We start from the raw sequence: 14,161 nt of genomic DNA, 5'->3' as shown, positions 1-14,161 counted from the left end.
AAAAAGAAGCCCAGAGGTGTAAGATCAGGAGAACGGGCTGGCCAATTTATGTGTCCTCCGCGTCCTATGAAACGCCCGTCGAACATCCTGTCAAGGGTCAGCCTAGTGTTAATTGCGGAATGTGCAGGTGCACCATCATGCTGATACCACATACGTCGACGCATTTCCAGTGGGACATTTTCGAGCAACATTGGCAGATCATTCTGTAGAAACGCGATGTATGTTGCAGCTGTTTGGGCCCCTGCAATGAAGTGAGGACCAATGAGGTGGTCGCCAATGATTCCGCACCATACATTTACAGTCCACGGTCGCTGTCGCTCTACCTGTATGAGCCAGCGAGGATTGACCACGGACCAGTAATGCATGTTCCGTAGATTCACTGCCCCGTGGTTTGTGAAACCCGCTTCATCGGTAAACAGGTAGAACTGCAACGCATTCTCTGTTAATGCCCATTGACAAATTGCTCTCAATGATTGAAGTCATCACCATGTAATTGCTGATGTAGCGACACATGAAATGGGTGAAAGCGGTGACGATGCAGTATGCGCATGACACTACTTTGACTCGGTCCACCGGCTCTCGCAATGGCCCGTGTACTCATGTGTGGGATCATGGCAACAGCAGCTAACACACCAACTGCACTCGCTTCTCCTGTGATGGGCCTGTTACGGAACCGTTTGCGTGCTACGACCATACCTGTTGCATACAGTTGGCGGTAGATGTTTTGCAATGTGCAGCAAGTTGGATGCTCTCTGTCCGGGTACCGTTCTGCATACACCCTGCAGGCTTCAGCTGCATTTCGTCGACACTCGCCATAGATGAGTATCATCTCCACCTTTTCAGAGTTCGAATACACCATGGTCACAGTTCCTACAACAGTACACTATCACAGACGTCTGGTAACACGGTGTACTACAGTTGGTCTGCGTGCGGAGATGAATGCAGAATAACAATAGCAGCAAGCGCTACATGTGGACACTGCGACAGCTAGACCAAACCACAACAGTGCACTACAGCCACACTCGTAAACACGGTCGTCATCGTAAACATGTCCCTGCAGATGCTGCTCGCTGACCGTGGCCCGTGTTTCTTACAACACGCAACTGAACGTTGGAGGTTTCAAGCGTCAACTTTAGGTTACAATATCTCTGGATGTAATTAACAGTGTACAATGCAACAAATGGCACTGATTACGTATTTGTTTATATTTTCAGATGTGCTAACAAAACTAACGTGGTTCCATTTAAAAAAACCTAGGTTTGTGTTAAAAAACATACTTCCGTGAATTTTTGTATGGTTTGTATTAAACAATTACACTAGCCGTTTGCTACACTATAAAATTCTCCTTGTATCAGAAACTTTTTTAGAGTTGTGGGGAAGTTTTCTCAGTTTTGAGGTCTTGTAATTCCCTTGGCATCGCTTGTATTAACTTCATGCCAGAGTATTTGGGTCCTGTTTCAAAAATCTTAAGTCTATGTGGAATGCACCGCAGTTGTTTACTGTTCCTTGTGTTATGTGTATGAACAGTCTCATTAGTCTCAAGTTTTGTGTGATCACGTAATGCACTCACAATGGTCTTGAATATATACAATGACGGAAATGTTAGAATGTTTAGTTCTTTGAAACAACTTTTACATGATTCTTTTGCTTCTTTTTCAATATAATTCGAATGGCTTGCTTCTGGAATGTGAATATTCTCTTCATTCTTGCGATTGTTGAGTTACCCCACACTGTGATTCCATATCACATGTATGGTACAAAAAAAACCAAGACAGACAGTGAGTACACTGAGCCAGTTGTTTCATTCACCGAGCTTAGCTTACTGGAAACAGTATTTATCTACAGCTTCCAATTTAGCTAGTGTCTAGTGAATGCCCAAAAACTTAATCGAAGCTACTTCTTCCAGTCCTTTTTCATCTAAGAAAACATCCATATGTTCTTTTTTTGATTATTTTGAAGACCATGTGCATAGTTTTTTTTCACATTAATAATTAACTCATTTTCAGAGAGCCATTGTGCTGTACTACTGACTGATATGAATGTATTTTGCTCAAGTGCCTCCAAATTGTTGGAAACATTTAGCACAGTCATATCATCTGCATTAAGTATTTTGATTTCATTTCCACATTATTCACAAATAAATTGGAGAGAACAGGTCCCATTACAGATCCATGAGGTACACCATACTTAATGCTTCTAACTTCTAATTTGTATAAGTTATTAATGGCTACATATTGCCTCCTGTTACTTAGATATGATGTTATCCAGTTTGCTACATGTCCACAAACACCAGTATTCTCTAGTTTCTTTACTAGGACTGTATGATCAACTGTGTCAAAGTGTGTTAATGTGTGAGCCAATGAGTTCTATTCTTTACGGATTGGTGTGAATCCATCAATAATGAAAAACTATGACACTTATTTCTGCTCAGTCATTACTCCACTATCACTCCCTTATAGTCTGGTTGCAAGATAAGTAATATTGATTACTGTTATTAAAGAAACAGAACAGAAAAAAATTAAACATGATAGCAATTTACACAAAGCTAAATACAATTAGTAGAGAGTCACTTACGTTTCTTTCCATTTATGTGGTCTAGGAAGTTAATGGAATCTTTCACAACACAATCACACACATTACAGTAGTACCTGCAAAGAATTACAGGTCAATATACTGTCAACATATGTGAAATTATACATCAACTAAGTAATGATGCATGACATATCACAAACGGGGCTTGTAACATGTCTGAAGGCATACCCTCCTGTTTGCGACGACGGAGTGTTTTTTGTTATGACTACACTCTTTCCTAATTTTGATTCTAAATCAACTCGGTAGTCACGTTGCCGCAATAAGTCTCGTTTAACAGGTGGCTGTTTTTGCTTCGCTTTTTCTTGTGCTTCCAATTCTTCCTGTATTCTTTCTGCAGCCAAACGTTCATATTCATCGCGGTCCCACTTTCTTCGATGATCTTCTGCTCTCTATAATAAATAAAACCGGTCGTCTTACAATAACTAAACTGATCTGTATTTTATCATGGTAACCTTGTCAAATTAATTCAACCAATTAAAAATACTGTCTCTACTGAAAATGTTACACATCCTTTCCATAAAAACAAAACATAAACACGTACCTCTTTCGACGCCATGTTGTTGAGCAAAGATGTACCAAACAACACGACCATTGATCATAGAACACAACAGAGCCTAGTTTGACTTGAGTATAGATATCACCTCCATTAGTTCAATAAATTAGCCGAATAGGCATTAAAAATCATAAGCTGGGAACTAATATCAACCTGACTGTAGAGTATTTCGCAATACAATTTTCATAGCAGTATTTAAGAGGATTTATACCGAGCAAACCACAGAATACAAACAAAGACGCCCCTTCAATTGTATATCAAATCCCAAAATACAGCGAGAATGAATGTCGAAGCATATCTTTGATGCTATATTTGCATCTAAATGGCATTTAAAGGGCCAAGAAAAATTAGTTCTTCTAATTTGACAGTTGAGATGGTATCTTCAATGTCATCTTTGATGAGATGAGGTTTGCTGTCCTCATTGTTGCGATAGTAAATGAAAACATAGGAACAGTTGTTTTCGCTGACAGGGCGTAGTGTAGTGACTAGTGATGATTGTTCATCAGCTTTGTGAGATTAGTTGCTAACTTGCGTAATACACTGTGTTATTGTACCTGTTTCGCCTTATCAGTGTCGTAGAAATGATGCAGTTTTTTATAGCAATGAAGTTACTGCATTGTTTCCATTTTCAACGGACAAGATGTTTAATATTAGACAGACAGTTTGAAGTCTTTTATTAATCTGCAAAGAGAAGAAATTATCCAAATGCTGTATATTGTTATGGCCGACTGGAAATGTGTGCGACAGGAGCGTGCCGAACATTTTTTCTGTAAATGTATCGCCTGCAAAAGGTATTACTTTATATATGCCGTTATTTTACTCTCACACATTCGTAAAGCACGAAATTCGAACTCCACAAAACATTGTTTTGGTGAACTGTAGCAGTATGTCTTGAAATCACCACTATACAAACTGTTTACGCCCGTTGTAATGCTAGCTGTCAATAGTTACACCGTCAAATTACATAAATTATTCAGTAAACAACTTCAGTTTACTACTTTGGTGTGGCGCAAGTCAATATTAGTGTTGTGGTACCTGTAATGTCCTACTTCAGTCGGGTAACATATAGTACTAGTTTTATAGGGAACTAAGATAGGAAAAGTAAAGTTCATTGTGGAAGGAGTACAGTGATTGTTTTGTATTACAGAACATCATGTAACAGTTCTTGAAAGTTAGGGAGGCAGTTTGCAAGCACTTTTAGGAAATGACTGGCATCAACAACAACAGGTTACAATCTAGTGTTCCTGCTTGAATAAAACACGAACGAAAATATTCTGCAAAGTTATGTGTAACACATTACTCTCAATTATACTCCCTGTTATTGAGTGGCACCATACTTGTTTGTGCAATTGCTGTGATCTGGATTTACTGATCAAATGCACAAATGACACAATTAGTATCCTCCCCCTCCCCCCACCCCTACACATACTTACAGAGATTTTCTTTTACAAGGATACTGGACATGTCATGGCATTGCAATTTAATAACCACAAAAAATAGACACAGGCAGTTATATGCTTACAGGTCTAGTTTTACAAGGATGGAACAGGTAGTTTGCTGTGGCCTTGTGGTAGGAGCAACCCTCATAATGTAACACTACACACACTATCAGCTGACATCAGGTCAATAGTGACATTTGGTTTCTGTATTATGCATTACAGCATCTCATCTGAGAAACTGAGTCAGCATCCTGCTATAATGAGTGAGATATGCTGTTAGTATTAGACATTGCAGATGTTAGGGAATAAGGTTCTTCAGAGAAGGGAAAATTGTGAAAGTGTTATGATGGATATTTTATTATCATTACCATCATTATTTTTATTATTTGTGTTACATTTTCACCAAAAATCCTAGTTTTTCTTATCTAATCTTCATTGTGTAGAATGTATTGCTCAAGAGATAGTTTTTAACTGTCTTTTTAAATAAGTTTGTTTTAGTGATCTCTTTAGTTTTCCTGGTATGCAGTTTGTTGTATGGTTTTTATTATTTGCTGGAAAATGTTGTTATGAGCTTTACATTTATTCTTTCTTGGTAAATGTGAGTTCCATCAAGATCTGTTATGTGGTCATGGTCAGAGCTGTTTGTGCAGTAATGATGAAAGTCATTTTTAATGTGCATAGGTGATTAAGATTCTAATATTGAGAAACATATCCACACAGTGTACCTAAGCTCCCAAGTGTTTTGAACAGATCTCTACAATTTGCTCAATTACCATTTTTAGTTACTGTTCTTATGGCCCTGTTCAGTCATTTGTAAACTGTGTTCATATTTTGTATATATTTTTTGCAGAAAAGAATTCCATACTTGAGTCATTCCATGTCAAATCAACACACTTTAATTAAAAATTTTACCTCACCCTCTTAGATTTTGCTGAAAGTTGGTATACTTATAGTGTGTGCTGAAATTAAAAAAAAAAAGAAAACCAAATTTCAATTTTTTACCTCAAACCATTCCTGAAATATGGTCATGTAAACTTTTCAAAAACTGGCCAAAAATGTGTGAATGGACTTTTTTTTAAATTGCCCTAGAAGCTGCCCTAATTGAGCTAGAGAACTGGGAAAGGTGTCCTTTTGCAGCATTTTTCGTGCTCTTTCCAGTGATAGACAAAAAATCATAGCTTCTAATTAATAACCTTTTTCAAAATGGTAATTAATACTTTGATTTTTTTTTTTACAAAAAGTACATAATTGAAAATTTTCAAAATATTTCCATAACTACTTCATACTGTTGTAAATCACATGGCAAAATATAAATGTGGGATGATGATGGGTTCATTGTTAAAAGAAATTATTCCGGACTCTTGTTTTTCACTAACGGCCCTAGTTTGACCTTTAAGGTAGTACGTCAGTAGAGACCGTATACATAAGGCTTGATGTCTGTACAATAATTCAGAGACTGGAGCCATTGTTGAGATGATGTAGTCTGCATTGTTACCTTCTAAGGCTTTGTGCACCTACAGCATTAGTGTGCACTGTGGTTTTAGTGCAAATCAATTGTTACCTCTGTGTTGACCAGTCTGTATCTATTATATTTAATAGTTCATTTTCAAGTAAATCTATACATTGAAGGACAGTTTATAAGTGGTTTTTGTATAAATATGGAACCAAGTAAAAAGTGCTGTGCTGTAAGAGTGCAGTGTTGTAATCCATTGAAGAAGTCAAATTATTTTATTAGAGACAGAAAAAAACTGAGAAATGTCACAACATGGATGCCCAAATTATTTCCTCAAATACCAAGCGGTGCCAAGATTTGTGATAATTGTAGGAAAGATGTAACCAAATTGAAATATACACCAGAGCCCATCAGTGATGGAAGTGTTGAAGAAGAATCTTCTGGATCAGAGATAATCATCCGAGACCAAGACCCTGACTTCACTCCAACTTCAGTAGCTGTTAAAACATTTAACACAACACTTCGAGAACTAGGTGAGTCCCCAATTGACAAGAGAAAACTAACATCTAGGCATTTCGCCAAATCAAAAGTGAAGAAAATCTCATCAATGACACGTAAACTTTTTGTTGCTCCTGAAACTCCTTCATCAGATACTGATGAATCCATTCTTGAAAATGTTAAAAGAAACTTTAAAAATTCTATAAGTAGAGCAAAAAAAACTGATGATTCTTGCAAGTTTACCTGAAAAGTGGAGTGTCAGGAAAATAATGAGGGAATTTAATGCTCCTAATTACATTGTTCGGCAACCCAAAAAAATTTTGAAAGAGAGGATTCATGGAAGGTCCAAACCCAAAACCAGGGAAGTGTTTACCAACAGAAACTGTCAAAACTGTACATTCATTTTATGAAAATGATGAAGTTCGCAGGGCAATGCCAGGTATTAAAGATTGTGTGACAATTACAGAAACAAGTGGAAATAAAACAAAAATATCAAAAAGGCTTATTTTGTGTAACCTTAAAGAAGCTTACAAACATTTTAAAGACAAGTTTCCTAACATATAAATAGGTTTCTCTAAATTTGCTGAGTTGAGACCAAAACGTGTATTAGCTGGCCAGAGTGGCACACACACTGTCTGCGTGTGCACAACTCACCAAAACATAAAATTAATTATAGAAAATGCCAAACTAAATACAGTAACAAACAGCAGCTTAAACAGTTATAAGCAGTGCATTGCAAAAATGCTTTGCAACACATCATAAATTGATTGCAACATGGGAAACTGTGAATACTGCCCAGGAGAAACTGTCATACGTAAAATTTTAAGACTCTTTTCATGAAAACTTAATTGAACATGTTCAGTTCTGACAGTGGATGTCAGTTGACTGATGTAATCTGGAAATTGTTCAGAAAACTTCTGAAGAATTCATAGATTTATTTTGTAGTAAGATGTCGACTTTGATTCGGCATGACTTCATTGCCAAGCAACAACGAACATTCCTTAACTCCACAAGAGAAAACCTTATGGAATCTGAATTTGTTGTCATATGTGATTTTTCAGAAAATTATAGTATAGTTGTACAGGATGAATCTCAGAATTTCCACTGTTATATATTACAAACAGGAAGACAAAATTGAGCATATGAGCTTTGTCATTGTTTCAGATTGCCTGGAGCACAATACAACTGTGGTTTACACCTTTCAAATAAAGCTAATTTCATAGCTAACAAATAAATTTCAAAAGATCCAAAAAAGATATACTATTATTCTGACGGTTCTGCTGCTCAGTATAAAAATAAGAAAAACTTCCTGAACCTTTGCCTTCATGAGGAAGACTTCAACATAAAAGCTGAGTGGCACATTTCAGCCACAATACATGGGAAAGGGCCTTGTGATGGAGTAGGGGGTTCAGTAAAGAGACTGGCAGCTCGTGTAAGTTTGCAAAGGCCATACCAAAATCAGATCCAAACCACATGAGATCTATTTGAGTGGGCAGTAGATAATATCACAAATGTTGATTTTGCATATTCCACTCAAGAAGACTACGCTGCTTCAGAAATATTCTTAAGAAGCCAACTTGAAGAGGCATTGACAATCAAAGGAACACAGCAATTTCACGCTTTCATTCCCAACACTACATCAAAATTAATAGTCAAATACTTCTCAGGTGATATGCAGAGTTGGGAGAGGGAAGTAACTACATCACCAGACAAACTGAAATTACAAGATGTATCAGGCTATGTCATCACTGTATATGGCAGAAACTGGTGGCTTGGGTACATTTTAGAAAAAAACTAAGAACTTGAAGTGTAAATAACTTTTCTTAATCCACGTGGACCAGCTAAGTCATTCTCTTATCCTGCACATGCAGATGTCCTGTGGGTGTCAGTTGTGGATGTTCGCACAAAAGTGAATCCATTTACTCTGACAGGGAGAACATACATTCTTAATGAAAGTGATGTAAACCAAACCCAGTCAGCTTTATTAAAATGTAATATGTGAAGTTCCAAGACAATTTATTGGGAAACTGCTTTCAACTCAAAACTTAATTTTTGTCTCAGGTTAGTGTTAATGTATATTTTATAGAAAGTTGTTTCAAAATTATTGTTAGTACCTATTGTGTTAAATTTAGCTATGTAAACATACCTGTTACTCAAAAACAAGCATTACGTATTTTGTTTAATAGTTCCATTTCAAACATGTCTGAAATCAGCAACTCTGATAATAAAATTAAAACCATTTGGAATATTATTAAAAGAGAAACAGGTCAACCAAGAGCACAGGAAGACAGTATTACCATCAAATTGAATGAAAACTTTATGAACAAAAAGTCAGAAGTTGAAAATATTTTTAATAATCATTTTCTAAATGACGTAATAAAAAGTAACCTTTTAAAACACAAAAAGATCAATCTACCAGAAATATATGAGTTAATAGAGATCCTCACACTCATTTTGTCTAATAATTACTTCACCTTTAATAATAAAGTCTATAAACAAAATGATGGCCTTGCAATGGGTAGCAGTCTTGCTGGATTATTAGCAGATATTTACATTAACCATCTTGAGCAAAAGTTCTTCTCATCCAATAAGCAAATGAACAGTAAAATAATTTACTACAAGAGATACGTAGATGACACTCTATTACTTTTTGATGGTAACAGTAGTGAAATTGATGCCTTAGCTGAAGATCTCAGCAAATTACACAACAACATCAAATTTACAGTGGAGCATGAAATAAATAATAGCATCAATTTTCTGGATCTCAAAATATCAAACATAAATAACAAACACCATTTTGGTATCTTTCGAAAGCCAACAACTACAGATGTTACCATCAGTAACACATCCTGCCACCCGAATCAACATAAGATGGCTAATTTCCGGTCAATGCTGCATCGTATGCATAAAGTCCCCCTCACCCCCACTGAACAGCACAAAGAAATCAGCATAATCAAATCAATTGCCCAAAATAATGGCTATGATGCTTCAATAATAGACACACTATCTCAAAAAACTAAAGTAAAAATTGCTAGCAATAAGTCCTTGCAACAAGCAACAGCCACAATAACTATGAAAGACAAAAAATCAGTAAAGTATGTAGCCCTACCATATATAGGCCCACTTTCATATAAAATTTCCAACTTATTCAAGAAGAAGAATGTCAAAATTAGTTTCTCTACCAATAACAAACTCCAACAAAGAGTCATACACTCACTCCCACACAATAGCATACCCCATAAAAGATCTGGAATTTATAAACTAAAGTGTAACAACTGTCCTAAATTCTACATAGGCCAAACAGGTAGAGCTTTTGAAACAAGATTCAAGGAACACCTTGATGCCCTACGTCTGAAAAACCTAAGCAAATCTGCTTTTGCCACCCATCTTGCAGAAAACAATCATACAGTTGAGAATATAGAAAACAACCTGCAGATATTACACCTCAAAGACAAAGGTTTCACATTGAATCTCCTAGAGGAGATTGAGATTCATACACATAAAAACAGGTACCCTGATCTCATTTTGAATGAACAGACAGAGTCAGTTAACACCCCCTTCTTAAATAACTTTGAAGAAACTTTTACTTTTTTTAAAATAACTTAAGCCCAATATCCCATCAAACACGTTCAGCACAGGCCCCAAAAACTGTTTTATGTCATTGAAAAATTGCATAATGAAAACATGTGCATTGTATATTATGTCATATATTAGAATTTATCCCCTACTATTGTAACAACTAATTAGTAACACACAGTAACTCTGTACTACATATAATGTTTGTAATCTTATTTGGATGTAATTTTATTTATTCTGTTTTAGATTAATTTCATACAATAGCAAAGAGATATTTTACTGTACCCATATCGACTATACAGCATCTGTAAGTTAACATTGTTATGACTGTAAGCTCTTTGCAAATATTGTTCTCGTTTGTAATGTGAAGCTGGGCCACGCTTTGTAAACGTTATTCGTGTGTGCTGTGTGTCAATTAAGATGAGGAGGTTAAAAGTGACATCCATAGACTGGAATAGCACTCACATAGTGCATATTGAAAAGTTTATCAAGCTTGCGTTCGAAAACATAAACGCACGAATATTTCGTCAGGCAGAACTACACAGCTCGTAAGTAAACTAACCTGCAAGTTTACTAATGTTTATAAGAACCATCTCTGAGCAATTAGATCTTGTAAAAGAAGTAAATCTTTCGTAAAAATACCATTACCGATATGACAACAAAAATATTTCTTTTCTTTCCCAGTGCAGCAAATGAATAACATAAACAAAACTGGGTCCAACTAAGAACGCTTGTAATCTGCCATCTGAAGATGGATTTGTAAAGATAAATCCGAAACCGGTCATGGTCTGAAGATAATAAACCTTTCTAAACCATACATGTGGCTGGTAGCTGTTTTTTATATAAATTATAAACCTTAAGTACAACAGCCACGTTTCTCAACATGTCGACTTTCGACAAAATAGCATTTTCTAAATGTTGTGGATATAGTAGGATCCAGGTGTTCATTAGAAGATGCTAGGCTGTTAATGGAAGAGGCCGTACCTATGCAATTTGATACAATTGAAATCTCACCCACTTCTCCCTCTGAAATTAGGAAAATAATAAACTTGCTTAAAAGCAAAAACTCACATGGAATTGATGGCATTTCCAGCAAAATACTAAAAGCTTGTTCTCAACAGATAAGTAAAATTCTCAGCCACCTGTGTAATAGCTCTCTGGAACAGGGAATTTTCCCTGATAGACTGAAATATGCTATTGTTATACCTTTGCATAAAAAGGGGGATATATCTGATGTCAACAATTACCGTCCAATCTCCCTTCTAACAGCTTTATCCAAAATTTTTGAGAAAGTAATGTAATCAAGAGTAGCTTCACATATCTGTAACAATGAAGTACTAACAAAATGTCAGTTTGGTTTCCAGAAAGGTTTTTCAACAGAAAATGCCATATATGCTTTCACCAATCAAATTTTGAATGATCTGAATAACCGAACACCACCCATTGGGATTTTTTGTGATCTCTCAAAGGCTTTTGATTGTGTAAATCATGAAATTCTGCTAGACAAGCTCAAGTATTGTGGCATGAGTGGGACAGTGCACAAATGGTTTAATTCGTACCTAACTGGAAGAGTGCAGAAAGTGGAAATAAGTAGTTCTCATAATATGCAAAGATCACCCCATTCCTCAAACTGGGGAACTATCAAGAATGGGGTTCCACAAGGGTCAGTCTTGGGTCCTTTGTTGTTCTTAATATATATTAATGACTTGCCATTCTATATTCATGAAGAGGCAAAGTTAGTTCTCTTTGCTGATGATACAAGTATAGTAATCACACCTGACAAACAAGAATTAACTGATGAAATTGTCAGTACTGTCTTTCAGAAAATTACTAAGTTGTTCCTTGTAAATGGACTCTCACTGAATTTTGATAAGACACAGTACATACAGTTGCGTACAGTGAATGGTATGACGCCATTAATAAATATAGACCTTAATCAGAAGCACATAGCTAAGGTAGAATATTCCAAATTTTTAGGTGTGTCCATTGATGAGAGATTAAATTGGAAGAAACACATTGATGATCTGCTGAAATGTTTGAGTTCAGCTACTTATGCAATAAGGGTCATTGCAAATTTTGGTGATAAACATCTTAGTAAATTAGCTTACTACGCCTATTTTCACTCGTAGCTTTCATATGGCATCATATTTTGGGGTAATTCATCACTGAGGAATAAAGTATTTATTGCACAAAAGCGTGTAATCAGAATAATAGCTGGAGTCCACCCAAGATCATCCTGCAGACATTTATTTAAGGATCTAGGGATATTCACAGTAGCTTCTCAGTATATATACTCTCTTATGAAATTTGTTATTAACAACCAAACCCAATTCAAAAGTAATAGCAGTGTGCGTAACTACAATACTAGGAGAAAGGATGATCTTCACTATTCAAGATTAAATCTAACTTTGGCACAGAAAGGGGTGAATTATACTGGCACTAAAGTCTTTGGTCACTTACCAAATAGTATCAAAAGTCTGACAGATAACCAACAAGTATTTAAGAAGAAATTAAAAGAATTTCTGAATGACAACTCCTTCTACTCCATAGAGGAATTTTTAGATATAAATTAAAAAAAATATTAAAAAAATAAAAAATAAAAAAAACAAAAAAATGAAAAAGTTGTTATATTAACTTAAGTATGTTGTTAAATTAACTTAATTATGTCATGTATTGGAAAATTTGACTCGTTCCACATCATTACGAAATATCGTATTCATGATCCATGGAACTAGTATTAATCTAATCTAATCTAATCTAATCTGAACATCATGGATCAGAACTATTATGTTAATACTTGTACTTATTGATACGTTATTTCAGTTGTAGTTAAATGCTCAGTTTCTTGTTTTTGCTAGATTGATTAATATACTGTTAGTGAAGTTGTATGAAATTAAAATAAGCAATCAACTTAATTATAAAATATGCTGATTAGTTTTGGGTTAATAAGGTGATATTTGATATTTCTAATACTTTTTTTACTTACCTTTCAGTATATTTTAAAGAAATTCCTGTTTGTTAAACGTCAATTTGGTCAAACTAGGGCTGTTAGAGAAAAACAAGAGCCCGGAATAATTTTCTTTAACAATGAACCCATCATCATCTCACATTTATATTTTGCCATGTGATTTACAATAGTATGAAGTAGTTATGGAAATATTTTGAAAATTTTCAATTATGTACTTTTTGTAAAAAAATTAAAATTCAATTAAAATATTAATTAGTATTTTGAAAAAGATTATTAATTGGAAGCTATGTTTTGTTGTATGTCCCTGGAAAGAGCATGCAAAATGCTGCAAAATGACACATTTCCCAGTTCTCTAGCTCAATTAGGGCAGCTCCTAGGACAATATAAAAAAAGTCCGTTCACACATTTTTGGCTGGTTTTTGAAAAGTTTACATAGCCATATTTCAGGAATGGTTTGAGATAAAAAATTGAAATTTGGTATTTTTCTTAGTCTCAGTGCACACTATAAGTATACCAACTTTCAGTAAAATCTAAGAGGGTGAGGTAAAATAGGTGTGTTGATTTGACATGGAATGACTCACTTAAGAACTGTAGTGTACATATGAACACTATGTAACGAAGAGACACTGGCATTTACACATTGATGACGACAGTACTCTTTTGGGCATAATATGCTGCTGACATTCTGTTTGCAAGTATCTTTGTGGGCTCACACTACTTCAGTTGGGAATCAGTTTCATAGAAGTTTTGTGTGTGTTATGCAGTTTTTAGAGTAGGCATCTTCTAACTCCAGTCTCGAAAATTTAAACTTTCTGAAAATACTCAACCAACTTTTTGAAGCTGTCATTTTAAAAATTATTGCTGCAAGTGAACAGACAATCTCACTTTCAGGCCCAGCCTGTATCTTGGGCTGTGCTACACGTCTGTGTCACCACCGCTAGTTTTTTTTACATTCACATTTGCTGGCTTCACAAACACACTTCAAAACCATAACACTCGAACCTATCTTAGTCTTTTCTTCCGTGCTACTTTGGGCATATACCAAAATAAGCTTTACTTTCTTTGGTTTGTGACTATATATG

The 14,161-nt window shown here is 35.4% G+C and overlaps 2 protein-coding genes across 4 annotated transcripts in view; one reads left to right on the top strand and one right to left on the bottom strand.

Annotated features, from left to right (window-relative positions):
• Window positions 1-3,269, bottom strand: part of LOC126095247 (zinc finger matrin-type protein 2) — a 31,086-nt gene extending 27,817 nt beyond the window's left edge. Inside the window, exons 1-3 of the mRNA XM_049910000.1 lie at window positions 3,134-3,269; window positions 2,761-2,981; window positions 2,575-2,648 (exon numbers count right to left, since the gene is read on the bottom strand). Of these exons, the coding sequence (XP_049765957.1) occupies window positions 2,575-2,648; window positions 2,761-2,981; window positions 3,134-3,184 (346 nt within the window). The 5' untranslated portion in view covers window positions 3,185-3,269. The remainder of the gene's footprint in view (window positions 1-2,574; window positions 2,649-2,760; window positions 2,982-3,133) is intronic.
• Window positions 3,270-3,346: 77 nt separating this feature from the next.
• LOC126095246 (FHIP family protein AGAP011705) overlaps window positions 3,347-14,161 on the top strand; it is a 223,759-nt gene continuing 212,944 nt past the window's right edge. For all 3 annotated transcript variants that reach the window (XM_049909998.1, XM_049909999.1, XM_049909997.1), the window contains exon 1: window positions 3,347-3,936. The gene's annotated coding sequence lies outside the window, so the exon portion shown is untranslated. The remainder of the gene's footprint in view (window positions 3,937-14,161) is intronic.

The sequence above is a fragment of the Schistocerca cancellata genome, chromosome 8 (assembly GCF_023864275.1).
Source record: "Schistocerca cancellata isolate TAMUIC-IGC-003103 chromosome 8, iqSchCanc2.1, whole genome shotgun sequence".
Lineage (NCBI taxonomy): Eukaryota > Metazoa > Arthropoda > Insecta > Orthoptera > Acrididae > Schistocerca > Schistocerca cancellata.
Note: the sequence above shows the minus strand (reverse complement) of the source record. Positions and strands in the feature narration are given on the sequence as shown.